This window comes from Apteryx rowi, unplaced genomic scaffold (genome assembly GCF_003343035.1).
Source record: "Apteryx rowi isolate R43461 unplaced genomic scaffold, aptRow1 scaffold_88, whole genome shotgun sequence".
Taxonomy (NCBI): domain Eukaryota; kingdom Metazoa; phylum Chordata; class Aves; order Apterygiformes; family Apterygidae; genus Apteryx; species Apteryx rowi.
Genome location: NW_020451182.1, coordinates 549838 through 568002, shown reverse-complemented (window position 1 = coordinate 568002; position 18165 = coordinate 549838). Strand labels below are relative to the sequence as shown.

General features: G+C 42.0%; 3 protein-coding genes across 9 annotated transcripts in view; 1 reads left to right on the top strand and 2 right to left on the bottom strand.

Annotated features, from left to right (window-relative positions):
- Nucleotides 1-195: 195 nt before the first annotated feature.
- On the bottom strand, nucleotides 196-9521 carry FAM161B (FAM161B, centrosomal protein). Of its 6 annotated transcripts, none has more exons than XM_026090779.1 (9): nucleotides 9376-9516; nucleotides 8689-9004; nucleotides 6809-7371; nucleotides 4738-5075; nucleotides 4215-4342; nucleotides 3606-3773; nucleotides 3011-3110; nucleotides 1497-1627; nucleotides 196-1252 (listed from the first exon to the last, which is right to left on the bottom strand). In XM_026090779.1, the coding sequence occupies exons 2-9, from the start codon at nucleotides 8835-8837 to the stop codon at nucleotides 1162-1164; spliced, it is 1668 nt and encodes a 555-aa protein (XP_025946564.1). In that variant the 5' UTR covers nucleotides 8838-9004; nucleotides 9376-9516; the 3' UTR covers nucleotides 196-1161. The 6 variants fall into 6 exon arrangements, 4 of the variants coding, with proteins under 4 accessions (XP_025946564.1, XP_025946565.1, XP_025946566.1 ...); XM_026090780.1 differs by lacking the exon at nucleotides 9376-9516 and adding an exon at nucleotides 9293-9331; XM_026090781.1 differs by lacking the exon at nucleotides 9376-9516 and adding an exon at nucleotides 9119-9218.
- A 46-nt stretch (nucleotides 9522-9567) lies between these two features.
- COQ6 (coenzyme Q6, monooxygenase) lies at nucleotides 9568-18140 on the top strand. The gene is made up of 12 exons (XM_026090789.1): nucleotides 9568-9759; nucleotides 10635-10769; nucleotides 11383-11441; nucleotides 11985-12108; nucleotides 12552-12682; nucleotides 13062-13169; nucleotides 13273-13335; nucleotides 13647-13754; nucleotides 14159-14361; nucleotides 15412-15527; nucleotides 16469-16635; nucleotides 17976-18140. The coding sequence occupies exons 1-12, from the start codon at nucleotides 9585-9587 to the stop codon at nucleotides 18003-18005; spliced, it is 1419 nt and encodes a 472-aa protein (XP_025946574.1). The 5' UTR covers nucleotides 9568-9584; the 3' UTR covers nucleotides 18006-18140.
- Nucleotides 16069-18165, bottom strand: part of ENTPD5 (ectonucleoside triphosphate diphosphohydrolase 5) — a 29920-nt gene continuing 27823 nt past the window's right edge. Inside the window, exon 14 of one of the 2 annotated variants that reach the window (XM_026090801.1) lies at nucleotides 16069-16265. In XM_026090801.1, the coding sequence (XP_025946586.1) occupies nucleotides 16257-16265 (9 nt within the window). In that variant the 3' untranslated portion in view covers nucleotides 16069-16256. The remainder of the gene's footprint in view (nucleotides 16266-18165) is intronic. The other variant, XM_026090802.1, reaches the window with a different exon arrangement.

Genomic DNA, 18165 nt, shown 5'->3' with positions numbered 1-18165 from the left:
TTTTGTACCTTTATCTAATATGGTAGCCTTTACAGATACTGATCTGTACTGATCTGATTTCTAATCTGATGATGAGGTTTTGTTGTTATGGTTTAAGGACAAATGGATTGAGTTAAAGAACATAAAAACAGACACAATTTCCATTTAAGAAGTGAGGAAAAGATTCATAAAGAAATTGGACAACACAGAAACATCAAATAGCCATTTTAAAATCTTTTAATCTCAAAGTGCTTTGATATCATAATACTCAGAAAACATCCCAGGTAGTAAGGGTTTGTATTTTGGGGAATCTTATTATTACCAGGTAAGGGATGATCTCTAATATGTGAGCTATACTATTTAAGATGCCCCAGGCATTAGAGTGCAACATACTTATAGGTAATACCTAATCTTGCTTCCACCAGATTGCATCTTTGATACACCAGTAATAAGAGAATTAGGACAATAACATCCAAACTGATGCATTGTTTAATTACAACAACCTTCCTAATTTTTTTTTGTTTTTCAGGTCAAATTAAAAAATGATAGGTGTTTAAAACTGAGTTTTAAATAGTGGAATATGGGAGAGATATTAATATAGAAAGACTATTGCTTCTTCCTAATGGGAGGAAGGAGCAGAGCTGCTAATTAGTAAATGGAGAGGTAACATGCCAGAGAAGAACTTTTCTCTGAGTCTTCTTATGAGGTAAGTCATATCCTGTTATTCTGTAGAAATATCTTGCTTAAGTTTCTTCTAATGCATATATGGATAAACCAGGTTTTAGCACACTGAAAGGAATCTTTCCCTTTCTGTAGGCTTCTGTGGCATGAACACAAGGAGCTGATGCTAAAGGATGCATCTCTTCAATCTTTCATATCTACTTTTATACAGAGCTATTGCTTGAATGTTTTTAACTTTCTTTTTGCTTCAGGCAGTCTCTTGACAGGGAATAGCTCACATGAGGAACACTTGTGAGGACTAAGGGAGGCTGCAGAGTTTGTTGGGTTGGACAAGAAGTGCTCTAAACAAGAGTTAATCTTTTTTTTTTTTAAAGTTCTTGCATCTCACCCCAGTGCAATTCTTAGGTGTTATCCTAGAACAGTATGTTCCTAAGGGTTAACCTGAGAATCTTGAATTAAAAAAATAACCAAGAGATGATTGATGGAGTCTTCTGCTAGGTCTTATGTTGCCACCTCCTTTCCTCTCTGTTCCTCCTGAAGCTCTCCTTCCTCTGCAGTACAGTTGTCCTTTTCACCCTGAGGCTTTGGTGCTCTGCAGAAACAGTAATTGTCTAAGCACTGGAAATGTTTTGCATGTGCTTACTTCCTGCTTTGTCCTGTGCGTAGGAAGTAGAATGCTTGCCTAGCAGTCATAGGAGTTAAGATTGAGAATCTATGATGCTTAATAAAAGGAGCAGAGCTGATTTAATTTTGCCTACACTAATGATACGAACTGGAATGCTTTTATAAAAAAAGGAAAATATTTCTAGTCAAAGGCAAAAGAGTTATATTATTACCTGTGAATGTTAGGGTCTTCTTCCAGAAAGTCAGTGGCATCTTTTCCTTTTTTCCTTACAAATTCTTCGCTTAGCCCAACCTGCTGGAGGGTGTGTCTGTAGCGACGCTCTGCTTCTTGACGAGCATCATGCTATGAAGTTGAAACTTAAAACAGTAAGTATGTAGAACTGGGCTTCCACATAATGGTCAGGTTTTAAAGTTCATGGCTGTTACTCCTAATGAGAACAACAGGGCACAAAGCCCCTATCCAGTATTACTGTCATCCACAGAGTACAGTACCAACATTAAATACTAGGAAATTGTATCCCACAGCTCTCTCAAAGCAGGAGCTCACCTTCTTCTGCTCCTGTTCTTTTTTTCTTCCTTCTTCTGTTTCCTTACCTCTAGTGCACTCCAGTCTTAACAGACTAGCATACTCGTGTCTGAGTCCTGACTCTGACACTCTAATTGAAAATATGTGCAAAAAAAGGGTTGTGAGAAATTATGGAAGCCTAGTCACTTGCAACTTGTAAGCACTAACCACAGTGGAGTTCAATAAACAGAGCTTGTGAAAGAGCTTCACATCAGCTCATCTTCAGAAAACTGAAAACCAGGCATCTTGGTTCCTATCTCCTTACTGACTCCTTGCAAATTAATATTGTCTGAGATGACAGTTTTCCAGAGGGCCTGGCCAATTCCAAAAGATTAAGGTGTTATGTATGGAAGGATAGAAATCTTGTCTCAAGATGAGTGAATGCCATTGATACTAGTTAATTCTTACCAATCTAACAAACAGAAATATTATAAAAATTTATCACACAAATGTGTTTTCTGCCTCCGATAACCAAGGGGATGCTTCTGTTGTGAAATCTTAAATCAACATATAGCTATATATTGTCATTATGTCTCTAACCAGATAGCTATCAACCCTGCAAGGAGACAGAACTGAAAGGGAAAACTCAGAGAAAGATACGTTCTACAGAGTAAGGTTTGTATCTACCTTTCTAGTACAATACAGATAAGCAAATGGTACTGTTAGGATGAGATGTGCTGAACACAACCACAGACTGTAGAGCTTGCAGGTGATATAAGTGACTTAACTATCATTAATGTTTTTCAAGTAGCACTAGAGATATGAAGAACAAATGCTCAACTGGAAAAGGTTTAAAAAATTTAAAATTTCTAGACTATAGGCTATTGTATTCAGGGGCAGAATCAGGTATTCATACAATATTTGGTGTGATAAAGCCTTAATTTTGATCAGGCCTTGTATTTTGATTGCAATATTTATGAGGTATTGGAAAGCCCTACAACCATGAAATCAGTCTGAGTGGTTTTTCAAGGAGTGGGAAAGAGTTTAAAAAAACACTCGAGTGGCTGTTCCATGTGTTATTTCGACTGTAGTCTAGAGACTAAACAAACATTTGCATCTTCTTATCCAAGACTAACTTGAGACTAGATTTCCTAATTCCTGTCTTAGTGAAAGACAATGTATCCTGTCATCCAGAAACACTCTGGAACTTTGACCAGTTACCTTGGTGACCTGTTCAAAGAGGTATGGTCTGTTCTTGACTCGCAGCTGCATTTCTTCCAGCTCCTTTCTGTATTCCTTTGTTCTTTCTCTGATACTTTGCCTGAAATGGAAAAGTTCCCTGTCTAATCAAAGTTCCCTCTTACTGTAGCTGATCAGGAACCAGGAATTCTCAATAACTATTTTTGTCCTTTAAATGTCTCTGGTAATTGTCTTGATTCTGAATGCTGGCCACAACACTGTTATTTCTGGCAAGTTACGTACCCTTAGCAAAGCTTTACTACTAGAGTGTGAGCAGAGAACCTGTGTTCACATTTTTACAAAACCGTATCTTCTGTATGTTTTTCCAGATGACACATTTCAGTTGGCTGGCTTGTACAAATTATTTGCTACAAATGCTAATTTAAAAGAAACTATTCTGTTTGGAAAGAGTACTGCTAGACTGTCAAGAAATCCAAATGAATGTGAAAGGGGTATGGCAGCCAAAAATATTAGGTTGGGAAAGTAGGCTCTTAGGCCCAATTCCTCCTAAAGAATTTTCTGATGATCCTCAGTTATTGCAGCAAACAGTTATCTATGTGCAGAATAGTATACTGACCAGTTCTGTTTTGCCTTCTCTTTGTGTGTTTCCTCCAAACTTTTATGTGGATCCAGGGCTTTTGCTCGGCTATTCACTGATTTATGGATAGCTTGACACTTTTTTTTGTGTTTCTCCAGCCAATTATTTCCTTCTTTGTCCCTTTCCTTTTTGTTGTCTTGGGAATATCTATATAGGCGAAAGTTAGTAATGAGATAACAGGTTCACTCCAGAGTGCTAGTCTGTGTGCTAGCTGAGATTTTCACTTTTGTAGTCCTGTAGGGAGAAAAGCAGTTTCAGACAGGCAACTATGCAACTCTCAAAACAGCTGCAAAGCAGGGCAAGAGATAGCAAGGAAAGAAGACCAGCTATAGTGAGAAACATTTAGAAAGGGTTAATAGGTGCTTGATACAAACAAATGTGCATATAAAACACAGCATGATAATACAAAAGAATGTGACAGGAAGAGGTATCTCACTGAAGCTGGAGATGCGTGTGTTTTTTTCAGTAAATACTACATATTTTAAATCTTGGAAATGTAGCTGACATGATGAGAGAAAGCATTAACTTTTTTTCTCCATTTTTGTTATTAGTTGGGGTATGGTCTTGTAGACAAACTTTTCTACTTACCTAATAGCAGATTCTCTTTTTCTTGTTGCATCTGTAATATGCACTGGAAGGGTATTGGAAGAAAGAGAGGAAAGTCCAGTCAGAGAATGACTTTTTTGCATGGAAACCTTGGAAAGCTGCTGGGAATCCTGAAAGAAATGGAGTTTGATTCAGTACATTTTTTCACAGTACAGAATCTCCTCTGTTCTTTGTCTACCAAAGAGATCAGTTGGGGCACATGGGCAATCCACTCATTCTTCTCTCTTCCATCAGTAGGAATTAACATGGGGATGGGGTGATGGAAGAGAAGCAAGGAGACTTGATTAGGAATATGGAAGGGTGGGCTGAGCCTTAGGTGTTGTAGCTCATTTCTCTATGTAAAATTTTGTTGTCTGGTTTGTCCTAGAATTCTGTAGTACTCCTGAGACAAAGGCAGAGGTCCCACTAAGGAACATTAATCATCCATTAAAAATGCTATAAATTTAGAAACTTTTGCCATTTGGATCAGAGAGAACAGCACCACAGAAATACCCAGTCATCTCACCTTTATCTTTTCATTAGCCTGCCTCTGCCTGCAGCGGAGATTGGATGTTCTTAGTTTAAACGGTTTATTACAAGTTGCTTCTTTGATTTCTCGTCTCCTTATTGCTTCCCTCTGAAATGCCCAGTAAAGTCCTTCAAAGTCTGGTACTGTTGGATTAATCCTTGGCTTGAAGCTGAAGCTTTTGTCCTGCAAGAAGCCAAGCCGCTCTTGCTTAGTTTTAGTGGCATTTCGGGCCTGAGGCTCCCTCTGACAGTTGCTAGTATCAATAGGAGCTACAGAGCTTTCCAGCAAATCCTTGGCTCTCATTTGAATGCGGATTTCTCTGTAGAGTTCAGCTTCTAATGGATAAAAATCAAAGCAATGAGAAGAAGAGTATGAGAGATGTAAAAGGCTGTGAAACTGCTAGTGCACAACTCTAAAACCCTTTTTTATGATAGCAGCTGCTAACATAGGAGACCAGACATCTTCTGTTCTCTTTCCCCACTTTCAACACCCTGCCCCACTCACCAGAAAAAAAAATCCCTACAAAAAGGGTATTAATCTTCCTCAGGTATTAATCACTAGGTATGTCTTTCCCTCATGATAGAGTAAGTTACTGAACAGGCCTTCTTCACATATTCCTGTTCTTAGGGGTACCAGATAACTCTGCCCTTTTTCTTGCAGAAAGGTTATAGTAATTAAGGTTCTACTTTTCATATGGCACTTTATGTCATTACACTAACCACGTGATCCAAACAGGCTGTTGAAATACACTTGTAATGGATGATGGGTTTTCTATGTAGTATCCAGCAGTGTTTGTCTATATTGGAAAAGACTTTAAGTAACGAGGATGTTGAGGAATGGATCTTGTCTTGTCACTTCTGTGACAAATTTTCCATAGAAAGAACGTGTCTCTGAGATACGGTGTAAAACTATGTCCTGTCCTGTGCTACACTAAATGTTTATAAAAATGTAGACAAACAGTTAGTTTCTGCTTTTAGAAAAAAAATTATATTGCTGTTTGGAAAATGAGACTTTTTTGGGTCTGTTTATAAATTTGTATTGACTGAGGTATGAAATGTTCATTCTGCCTCACTTCTCATGCAATAAGGGTGGAAACAGAACAATGGCTTGTCCTTTGTCTGCTCTCTTTCACCTTTCTCTTTAGGTTAGCACATTACAACATAATGTTTTCTGATGAAAACTGGTGTATACTGAAAAAGAAAACAATGAAAACAGTAAAAAAAGAAAGGCGTGAAAAAAGCAATGAGAATTATCAAGGACTGGTTTAGCTCCTGTATTCAAGTGTTAAGTCGGTATCATTTACTTCAGACTTGTAACTGTGAGGGCTTAAGACATCTGAAAGAAAGAACATCAGGGAAATTTCCTTGACTGCCTCTCTGACTGGATGGTTCTAGTACCTCCCTCACCGATTTTAGCACCTAATGAGAAGGTGGAGATCGAGTGGGAAGGTAACTAAAAATGGCATGAGTGACTGGCCTGCTGCGCTATTGCTTACAATGAAATAATTGCCTGATTTGGACTCATGAAACATTTGTCTCCCAGGGGTCCTGTGCAGCACAGATCTTTGGTGAGGGTAAAATTATCAGTTCCAAGATGTTGCATGGACCTTGAACACCTCTGGCACTACATCTGTCTTCATGTTTGTCTGTGCCACACAACATCTAAGTCCCTTTAGTCTAACTGAAGATGTGGAATTCAGTAATTGGGACCTGTTAATCCCCTAATTTGGGAAAGATCCCCAAACTGTCATGAATTGCAGCAAAAGGGGTGTGCAAATCTGTCTGAACAGCTCAATGCTCCCACATGTGCATTGGAGTGGTGCAGAACTGCTACTGCTGACAGTGATGCAAGATCACTAAATCTAGGAAACCCTACTGTAAAGGTATCTAGATAAAATGCAATGATCAGTGATATACAGGAGACTAGACTAGAAGACATATTGATATTTGCTTTATGCTCCAAGTAACACTATGTAAGCCATGATCCTACAAGCCAGCATTGAGGCACTGAGGGACAATCATGGAGGTTTTTTTTTTTTTTTTTTTACAGGAAGAGCCCTGGCATTTACCTTTGAGTTTATCTCCAAGAAGTGGGTCATATGTAGACTTAGGGACTTTCCTACTGACTTGCTTCTGTTTGGAGCTCTCATTTAGGGTTGCTGCTGCCAGGAACTTCTGTCTGATAGCTTCTTTCTTCTTCTCCTCCTTCTCCAGAAAACTGAAGGGGCGCTGACTTGAAAGTAGCAGCTCCTTTCTTTTCTGTGTTGCTATTTGCCTGCGAATCTCATTCTGTTCCATTATTTCCTGATAAAGAGGCAGAAACACATGGGCAGGTACAGGCTGTGCCCGGAATTGTTTCTGACATTCTGCTTCATCCTGGCTTTGCCTTTTGTCTCTCTGTTTGTCTAGTTCAAGAAACACGTATGACTTCATCAGCTGGGACTTTTTGTGAGCTTCCCGCATTGTCATTTTGAAGGGCTGAGGGATGGTGATGGAAGGGATCCAGGGAGATGAAGCGCTCTTTGGCCTCAAGTAGGATTTAGGAAATAAGTGAGGCTTTTGCTGATCCCAGGTGCTGTCCAGTGTGAGGTCAGTCAAAGAACTGGATTGTCTTTTGTTACCAGATATATGACTAGATATAGATAAATGAGAAATAAGGGAAATTATTAGAAATCAGAATGAAAAGGAGGGAGATGCTGTTGATTAAGAGAAAGATACTGTAGGCTCAGCTGTTAAAAGACAGGCCTAGGCCTTATTGTTCTCCATCTCTGTGTTTTGCTTTGCTACCAAGTTTGTGAGCATAGCTTGTGCTTTTCTGTTTTCCATGTGCAAAATAGCAGTTATGCCTACTTAGCTTTGGAATGCAACATATTATGCTGCTAGTTCACAATTTCCAGAAGGGTTGAAAGTAAAATAGAAAGTTCCAACTGTAAGGATATCTGACTAATGGCTATTCAACATAAAAGACAAAGACAAGAAACAGGAGAAGCAATAAATCAAACACAGATGCACAAACCCTAACAAACAGCAGATAAGGGAGACAGTAACAAACAACCAAATTCCTAAGACACTGATGGAAGGGCCATTACAAGGAACCACTCGAGCATAACTTTGAAGACCCTTAGCTAGAAACTTTGTAGCTGATAAGATGACCATGTAATTGATAATAAGGAGAAAAAACAAGACTATCATGGCTCTCACTGAAGAGTAAACTTCTTATGCGATATCTGAGGTTCATTGTAGGACTGGGTAAAACTTATGAGATGTTTAGGGAAGGATCAAATGCAGGGAAATGGAGGGATCAAGGTGGGCCAAGAAGGTCCAAGCATAGGCAAATGGGGAGGAGGGGGGAACAGAAGAGGCTGATGGTGTGTAAGCAGGTTCCTGGCCAAGACCTGCGCTTGCCTGGCCAAGCTGTGTGCCTGTTTGCTGCAGTCTGTCCTATCGTCTTCTATCTTCTTATCTATCTTCTATTTCTATCTATATTGTGCGTGAGAGAGATCGATCTGCTAGCGAACTTCAAGCTGTACTAACCAGTGAGTAGATAAGAAATCTGAGGGCTAGACACTGCAGAGTCGGTGGTCTGAGGACTGGACACTAGAGACGTGTGTGTGTGATCCGCTAGCAGATTTTAAGCCTGATTAGCTAATGAGCAGGAACAGGATTGGGCCATATACGTTGCTCATGTTTTACGTGCATGCTGTTTGTGTTTATGTGGGCACCTTTTAAGGCACTGTCTTCCTGTCTGTGCAGATACATTTGGTATTGTATGTGTATGGACAGATATATGCATGTGTGCATTTTGGGAATTCCCACTGAGTCTCATTACTGTTTGAAGCTGGGAATGGGGAGAAGCAGCAGCTCTGCATCTAACAGACCAGGAAGGAAGGAGTTCCCCACATCCTAAGATCCACGGGATTGTGCTGTGCCTTGACAAAAAACATCCTACCTGAGAGCATCATACAATTTGTCATGCAGAATTAATGATTCTTGGAAAAAATCTTCAAGGTCCTCATCTTCTTGGGATAGCTTATGGTTGTTTGCTAGCTTCACCTGGGATTGTAAACCCAGTTCCAACAGAGACTGCCTGTTTTTCATCTTGAGAGACTGCAGTGCCTCGTAATAACCTCAGCGGAGGCTGAGGGAGCTCCCAACTCCTTGCCTGATCGCAGAAGAGGCAGAAGTTCATCAGCTCTGGGCCGAGGGTGTCTGTTATTCCCAGTTTCGTCTGCCTCTGGGTCTGAGGAAGCTTTAGGTGGAAGCACCTGGAAAATCAGAGTTGGGGATCAGAAACGTAGAGGTGACTTTCCTGAGCTGCTCAGGCTGCCCAGCTTGCACCCGGGAGCTCCCGCGCTACAACCACAGCCCTGCTGGGCTACCTCCTGCCGCGCTGTCAGCTACTGGTGGATGTTAAATACAACGTGAAGAAGATTTACACCCCGCTAGCACCGGGCTGCTCGCCACTGGCCGGGACCGCGGCAGCGCAGGTCGTTGCCAGCGCTCGAGCACGTCGCGCGTTTCGCCTCGGTGACCCGCGCTCGTGTTTTTCAGACCTTCTCGGGAAAAGCCGTCGGCCGCTGTCCCGGGCGCGGCGCCTCGCTGCTCCCCCCCGCGAAGGCCGCGCCGCGCCCCTCACCTCAGCACCGGGCCCCGGCCGCGGGCTCCGCCCTTCTTTCTTGTCGTCACGGCCTAAGCAGCCAACCAGTCTCCAGGACGGAGCGGTCCCCGGCGCTCGCTCGTTGTCTCCCAGGAAGGGGTGTCGCCGTTGTCGTGGTTTCCTAGAGTCACTTCCGCTCGGACGTCGGCAGTAGGTGGTGTTCGGGTGGGGTCGTCACTTCCGCAGCGATGGCGGCCGCGTGCGGGCGGGGGCTCCTGTCCAAGCTGCGGGGGCGGCTGCGGCTCCGCCCGGGGGGGGGCGGCCCGCGGGCCCCGGCCCGAGCAGCCGCCAGCGCCGCGCCGCTCTACGACGTGGTGGTGTCGGGCGGGGGCATGGTCGGGAGCGCCATGGCCGCGGCGCTGGGTAAGGCCGCCACCTTCGCCGGGCCGGGCCGGCCGGGCCTCTCGCCGCGCGGCCGCCGGCAGCACCCCGGTCGGGGCTCCCGGCGCTCCGCTCCCCTGTGCCGGGTCGCGAGAGTTGGTGGCTCTGCGGCTCTTGGAGCGCCGCTGCCCGCTCTGGCTGCCTCGGCCGTTGAGCAGGTGTTTCAGTGGGGGTTTCCCCAAGACGCCGTGTTTCGGGGATACTTTTATAAGTTGACCTAAATTCTAATCCCCTCTGGCGGCAGTATGAAAACTGCCGTTACCACTAAGGATCTTAGTGTTCGGGATCCCACTGTGGAGTTTCCTTATTTTCTTTTGCTCGGGACAGCACCCCAAACTTGACCTATATAACTTGACCTATATAACAACCAAAATATAACGATAAAGACAAGACTAATATAATTGATAAATATTACAGTAGTAAAACCAAGAGCTCTTTTTAAAAATCTCTTCCTTTAATTAGTGAATTTACATTTAAGCCCATTAAAAAGTGATCTGTGCTTGGAATAAGTGTTGCAGTATTCATTCATTAAGTACACTTTCATACCAAAATGTACACAAATATGTTAAAAACCACAAATATACACAAAAATATAAAAGTCATACAAAAAGAAAATGTTTAATCCATGCTTTAACTGCAAAGGGGTTGTCAACCTCAGTAGCAGGACTGTAATCAAACTTTCAAAATACTAAATTTTACCTGCCTAGTCAAAACCCATATTATAAATGCCTTTCTTTATAAAGGTTTGCGTTTATACTATCTCATTACAAAAACACATTGGACTTCTTGATACAAAAATGAAGAAATGAGTTTTTTGGAAGGAATATTATAATAAAGCATATATTTGGTTATTTTAGGGCATGATATCCACTTCCATGATAAGAAAATTGCTTTACTGGAGGCTGGTCCTAGGAAAGAGTATGACCACTTGCCAGATAGTTACAGTAACAGGGTCAGTTCCATCTCCCCAGGTTCAGCAACCCTCCTAAGCAGTAAGTATAACTTTTTTGTTTGCATTTTTATTTGCAAATTTGAGCTGGTTTTATTTTGTTAAAATAAGGCCCCTTTGAGTATCTGCTGCCTTCATCCTATGTGGGCCAAAAGTATTTGGCATTTTCTCTTAGTATTGTGCATGCTGAATTGAGGTAATTAAATCAGGTTTGTCTAGTTAACAGGGATCCACATTCTGGTATCTTCATCTGATTTGTTACATAAATGTTTGTGGCATTAGGCCTAAGGTCCTAAGCTGCTCTCTACAGCATCTGGAATGCTCTCTTCACAAAATGGGTATGTGTTTTCCACGTCCTTAGTGTTCTGTAGTCTGGTAACTCATTTTTCCTGGTTGATTTTCTTTTCAAAGGCAGATTTGAACCTTGATTCCTTATGGAGAAAGAAAAGTTCAGAACAGTGATGGCCATGAATTTCTCCTTTGTATCAGTGCAGACCTAGCACTCTCACAGAGCGGGAAAGCTGAGTCTAGGCAAGCTGGAAAGAAGTTACTGGTGATAGTCAAGGAGAGAGCTCAAAGTGAACATCAGTTTTTTGGAGGTCTCGATGTCGCATGTGAACCTGTGTCTCCATGCACTGCTGTCCTTTCTCTTTTAGGTTTTGGTGCCTGGGATCATGTCTGCAGTCTGAGATTTAAATCATTTCGACGAATGCAGGTACCTTAATTATGGCTACAAATGTGCTCTGTGTCTGTCTAATTTGAATTCTCAGCAGTACTTAGACTAACGATCCAAAGTTTATTACTTCTTTGGCAAAGGGCAGGTCATGCTGTTAATGATTCCTGTTACTTTTTTTGTTGGGGCAGCCTTCTCAGAAATATGTGTTCTCAAAGTCTGGATGTTAGACACTGAAAGGTTGATTCCTAATGGAAGCTGTAGATATTGAGGCAGGGGAACTAATCAGGAAAAACAAAAATAAAGGTAAAGGTGTTAGGGTAGCGTTATGTGTTAATTATGTAACAGGAAGTAAGGATGAAGGACTTTCTTTTTATCTTTATAATTAGTTTTTGAGATGGATGTAGATCATTTTATGAAAGGAATTATGTGATGTGCCTAAACAGTAATCCGGGACATTTTCTCTAGTTCTATATTTCTAGATTGTCTGGTTCCTTTTGTTGTTACGATGAATTCATTGATATCCCTGAAAGAAACAGCACTTATTTACCATATAGCTTCATGTAATGTGTTTTTTCTTTGTAGGTGTGGGATGCTTGTTCGGAAGCCATGATCATTTTTGAGAAAGACAACTTAGATGACATGGGTTACATAGTGGAGAATGATGTCATTATGTCTGCACTCACGAAACAGTTAGATGCAGTAGCAGGTAGTGGACAACTTCCTTAATACTTGATTTACTGCAGAGAGCTTTCAGTGACTTGCCTTCTGCTGGGTATGCCAAGTTATGAGAGGAGGAAAGAAAATTCATCTAACAAATAACTGAGACCTAGGCAGCTTCTTGAATGGGGGGATAGGGGGTGGTGGAAATCTGTCCTCTGCATGGGAATGTCTTCAAGCTGTGTAGCCTGTGTGCTTCTCCAGAACATAGTCTCACCAAAATGTAGATGTAATGAAAAGATCTGTAGCTTTCTATCCAGAGCAGTCTTTGCAGTGGTGAAGGGTTGGCCGGATTATTCTTTCTGGGTGTCCTGAGAATTGTAATCTATTAGTATGCCATTATGACATGCCTAGCCCTTTGCTGTTATAGTGATATTTTCTTTTTTCCTGTCTGTATCATGCTGTGACCGTGGTACTTTGTGTTCCCATCAGACCGGGTGGAGGTTTTCTACAGGAGCAGAGCAGTCGGGTATACCTGGCCCCTTCCTTATCACAGCTGTGACACAAGCCCTTGGGTCCAAATTGAGTTAGCTGATGGACGCAGACTTCAGACCAAACTGCTGGTAACTAAACTTTTTATTTCTGTTGATCAGGCACCATCTCTTGCCCAAGTCCTTTCCACTGGATTTGGTTCTGATTCCGTGTGTGCCGCTCCACCCAAGTGGAGGGCTTGAGTGAGGTGAGTGGCTAACTCTCTGTCAGAGATGCTAAGAGACACACAGTGCCTAGCCTTCTCTGAAACTGATGCAAGAAGACTATGCTGAATTGGACAAGAGCAGAAAGGGCCATGTTTTTTGTTTTTGGGGGAGTCTTTTTTTTTTTTTTTTTTTTTTCTTCTATATAAACAAAAATATGTCTACATGCAGGAGAGGTTTGTGGACTGGAATGCCGGCTTTCTTAGGAGCAGTTGAAGAAGTTGCCTTGTATCTCTTTGTTTTGCAGATTGGTGCGGATGGTCATAACTCTGTGGTCCGGAAGGAAGCTGAAATTCAGAACATCGAGCATCAGTATGACCAGTCAGCTGTGGTGGCTACTCTTCTTTTGTCTGAGGTGAGATTCTGCAAACTGGCTCTTCCATAAGCAGCAGAACAGCTTAAACAGAGGACACCAGATCACTAGTTCTTAACTGTCTCCTTGCTTCTTTCCACTATAGGCCACAGACAATAACGTAGCATGGCAGAGGTTCCTTCCCGCAGGGCCAATTGCACTTCTTCCGGTAAGATGCCTAGTGACCTCTGCATTTTTTATTTTTTAGTCTGTTCTTTTCTAGTAACTTTGCTTCTGTCTGTGCCTTGCTATGTTGGTTCTCTCTCTTAAGAGTTTGCCTTATACTTTTCATTTACAGCTTTTGTTTTCCCCTCCCGCCATCTCACTTTGTCTTTGGTGTTTCCCACTTGTAGCAATATGGGCTGGAAAAGTAACATGCAGATGGATTGCTGTGGGGAGGGGATTGGGGAAATTCTTGCATTGTTTGGGGGTTTTGTTTCTTTTTCTCTTGATCCTGACCCTTGAGGTTTTCTTAACTAGCTCTCTGACACTGCCAGCTCTCTGGTTTGGTCTACGTCACATGAACATGCATCAGAACTTCTCACTATGGATGAGGAAAATTTTGTTGATAGCATCAACTCTGCCTTTGTGAGTATCAGCCTTGTGGTAGATATGAGGCCAACTTTGTTGCAATTGTGAGAAATACGATAGAATCCTACAACTTAAAGAATAGCAATGGGAGAGGTGGATTCTCAAGTTCCTTCCTATGGAGAGGGTGATAATAGAAAGGCACTTAGCAAAGAAAGGATGATCCTTTATAACTGAATTAAGTTAGTTCTGAAAGTCACAGTAGGAACTGAACTAATTTTCCAAAAGATGGGAAGGGTAGACTTTTCTTGATTGGAGACTTTTACGTCCTGAAGTGATGAAGACAGTTTCTTCTCATATCTATTTTTGTCTGAGTGGTTAAAATTCAGTATTTGGAGCTAGCTCAGGTTCTTCTGTATGTCGAGTTTGGGGTAAAATCTAAAGCTTTATTTTTTTGGCTTCAGTGGAGCAACATAAACCACACTGATTTCATTGATGCCGCTGGGGCCATGTTTCGATCTGCTGTTTCACTCCTGAGGCCTTCGGGGACTGCAGTCCGTCAGCTGCCCCCAAGTGTTGCCAAAGTAGATCCCAAGAGCCGAGCTATGTTTCCTCTTGGAATGGGGCATGCAACACAGTACGTCCAGCACCGCGTGGCCCTTATTGGGTAAGGTACTCCATGTAGCCTTTGTGCGAGTGAGTGGTGCAGGCATGATGTTAGTATAGCACCTCTGGCACTGCAACCAGTTGTATTTCTTTTCCCATTTAACAAATTCGATGGTTAGCCTTACATTCCTGATTTGAGTTTGACTTTATCCAGGACCAGTTTATATCATTTGCTTGCATGAACAAAGTCCTGTTGTCTGAGTAGCTCTCTGTCCCTTGTGTGTGCTTTTGATGTAAATTGGGAGGTAATAATTTTCCCTTTCTGGATTGTTCAGTTCAGCAGAACAATCCAGTATCTCATGATGGAACTTTACTTCCCCAAACATCATAGCAGCCATTCTCTGTACCAGTTTGAGTTTTCAACTCACTTTTCTTGAAAATATGACAAAATTTACAGATTATTCCAGATGGGATGTCATAGACTCTTGTACAGTAGTCTACAGAGAAGGGAAAATATGTCATCTTTTTCATTCTAAGGTTGCATGTGCTTTTTTTTATCCCACAGCAGTAGTACATTGGTAGCTTATAGCAATCCTTGGATGGCATCATATACCTTCTTTTGTTTCCAACTTGTTAGCCTCTGCTTTATGCCTTGTTAATGGACAGGTGCATGATCTTATATTTCAAGCTCAAATTTCACCTTGTTTCTCTAACTTTGAATTCCTCATCAGTGTGTCTGGCTTTGTCCTTTACAGATAAGCCTGCACATAATAGAATCTTTTCAATGATATCCCATTTCTCATCTGTGTTGATGATGTCTGCTTACTTGTGTTTATGAAATATGCTGATGATATTCTTCATGTTGTGCCAATGTCACAAAAATATCAAGGCCTGTCCCATGCCTGATCTGACTTCTTACAACTGGAGAGGCAGTCAGGTAGTTCAGTGTGGAGGTACTGGAGAAAGTGTATATAATGCTGTAAGGTGGTGTTCATTGCAAAGAGGCAAGAAGTGCTGTACTGATCCCTTCTGGAGCTTGTCAGAGGAGGAAACTGAGGACCATTATGGCCTTCTTCAAGAAGGGATATAAATTTGTCTTCTCTTGCTCTAGGGATGCAGCACACAGAGTTCACCCACTTGCAGGACAAGGTGTAAACCTGGGCTTTGGTGATATTGCATGTTTAGCACACTACCTCAGTGCAGCAGCCTTCAACGGGAAAGATCTGGGTAAGGATCCAAGACAACCAAGCAGCAGTAAGATCATTAGTCTTATAGGCCTTTGCTGCCAACATCAGGGCAAGGGTTATTTCTGTTTGAGCCATACTGGGCTCACGTTTGAACCATTCTGGGCTCCCCAGTACAAGAGGGATGTGGCACTACTGGAGCAAGTCCAGCAAAGGGCTACAAAGATGATGAGGGGACTGGAGCATCTCTCTTATGAGGAAAGGCTGAGAGAGCTTGGCCTGTTTAGCCTGGAGAAGAGAACGCTGAGAGGAGATCTTATTAATGTGTACAAGTATCTGAAGGGAGGGTGTCGAGAGGATGGGACCAGACTCTTTTCAGTGGTGCCCAGCGACAGGACGTGAGGCAACGGGCACAAACTGAAACACAGACACTTCCATCTGAACATGAGGAAAAACTTTTTCACTGTGAGGGTGACAGAGCACTGRAACAGGTTGCCCAGAGAGGTTGTGGAGTCTCCTTCTCTGGAGATATTCAAAACCCACCTGGACGTGATCCTGTGCAACGTGCTCTAGGTGACCCTGCTTCAGCAGGGGGGTTGGAGTAGGTGATCTCCAGAGGTCCCTTCCAACCTCAGCGATTCTGTGATTCTGTAGGTTAAGCATGCTGCTATCCTGTGTTTGAATGGCACAAGCACCTTTGAAGCAAAACTGTTCCGATGTCCATTGGTTGTGGACAGTTAGATTCTTGCATGCAGTTTCCATGCCAAAAATCTCAAAGCTGCTAAAAAAAAATAAATAGTTCTGCTGGATGGTAAAGAGGTGAGGAGATGAAGCTAGCTAGCTGACTGAATGACATCTTTACTAAGATGAACCATTTCTCTGTTCTCTTTCTGTGTTTTCAGATGTCTGTGGAGACTGCTATATAGATAAGTGCACAACTGTTTGTGGCAATTTAATTTTAATATGGGTATTTATTTTTTACAGGCTCCTTAAAACATCTCTTAAAATTTGAGACAGAGCGTCAGAGGCATAATGTCTCTTTGATAGCTGCTACTGATGTGTTAAAGAGGCTTTACTCCACAAGGCTGGCTCCCTTGGTGTTGCTGAGGACATGGGGATTGCAAGCAACAAATGCCCTGCCTCCTCTCAAAGTAAGAGTCTTACGTTAGTGAGGGCTATACAAAAATTTCAAAATTACTCTTTAAATTTCCACAAACTGACGATTTTTTTAATGAAACATTTTGATTGAAAAATGTTAACTTGCTCAAACTGAAGTTTTGTGTCCAGAATAAGCCTAAGGAATTCCTAAATAACTGATGGCTCAGAAGTTAGGGGTTTCTTCGGCAGCACAGGGAAAGGCCTGGGATCTGAGTGTCTATTCTCTGTATCCTGGTTGATAGTAAGTGCTTTTTTTTCCCCCCCCCCTCTCTTTCTGGCTCACAAAACATTTATTTGTATGCTGTTGAAACACTTCAGCAGGAGATATGGAGAGAGCCTTACTCCATTAATTAGTGTTCATGAAGAACAGGGACTAGAAATGGATTGTTCACCTCTGTTCAAGTTAAGGCCCAAACTTCAGCTGTCTTAGGGAGAGGCCGTCTCTCATTAGAAGTCTTTGGCTTTATTTCGCTATGGAACGAAAACCTCAAACCTTGGAGTGCATTCCAGAAATGCACTATGAAAAAGCAATTCGATGAAAAACAGTGAAGACCAAGACATCAGGTGACTTGACAGATCTGGTTTGCAGCTCAAATCAGTATCTGTTTCTATGCTATTTGTTTTGTTAAATTGTTCTCTCCTGGCTAAAGTGCAAGTCTCATGAAAATTACCAAAGGAAGGCCTTGGCAAGGAGGTTCAGTCTTCAACACAAATTCTTTTTCTGTTTGCAGCCTCGCTGCCCAATTTCCACACAGCTTTGACCTAATTGCTGTGATGTCATGATGTTTTTTAAGCCACCTGCTCTCAAAACTTGCAGGCACCCTGAAGTTAGATTCCTCAGTTCTTGATTTGACCGTTTTACTCCCTCAGTCAAGTAACCTTTTCCTATTAGATGCAGGTGGTGTGTTTTCCTTGAGTTATGTCACAGTAAGACACCAGATGAATGGAAGAGCAGTAATTTCTCAAAGCTCAGTAGCTACCACTGGAAAGGTGTCTTTATGAGTTGTACTAAAAAAGAGCAGCACACTGCTGCTGCAGTGCTCAGTACTTTTTTCTGTTCCTTTGTTCAAAGCAGAAAACAAATGAAGACCTCTCCTGTGAGCACAGAACCTGTCAGTAACTAACTCCTCTGTTTTATGCTGCTCAGGAAAGAGAAAAGAATGCTGTGACTTCTTTAATTTACTAGTATATAGGAATAGTTGCTCTGTGCATGACTAAAAAGGCTGAGAAAGAATTGTTTTCTCTAGGGGAAAGGGAAAGAGACTATAGCTGCTTTCTAGAGTGTATGTTTATTATCGGTTTACAAATTACTTTTTTTTCTCCCCCTTTTTAGGAGCAAATCATGGCTTTTGCCAGTAAGTGATTTGTTGTCAATTTGGAACTGCAGCTTGTCAGTGAATGCATTACCCTTAAAAGGACTATGACTGACTTGAATCTTTGAAAGGTGTTATTTTAATTTAACAATAAAAGTGAGGATTGAGCTGTGTTTTGCACCATCTACCGCTTTATACAGAATTTCTGTC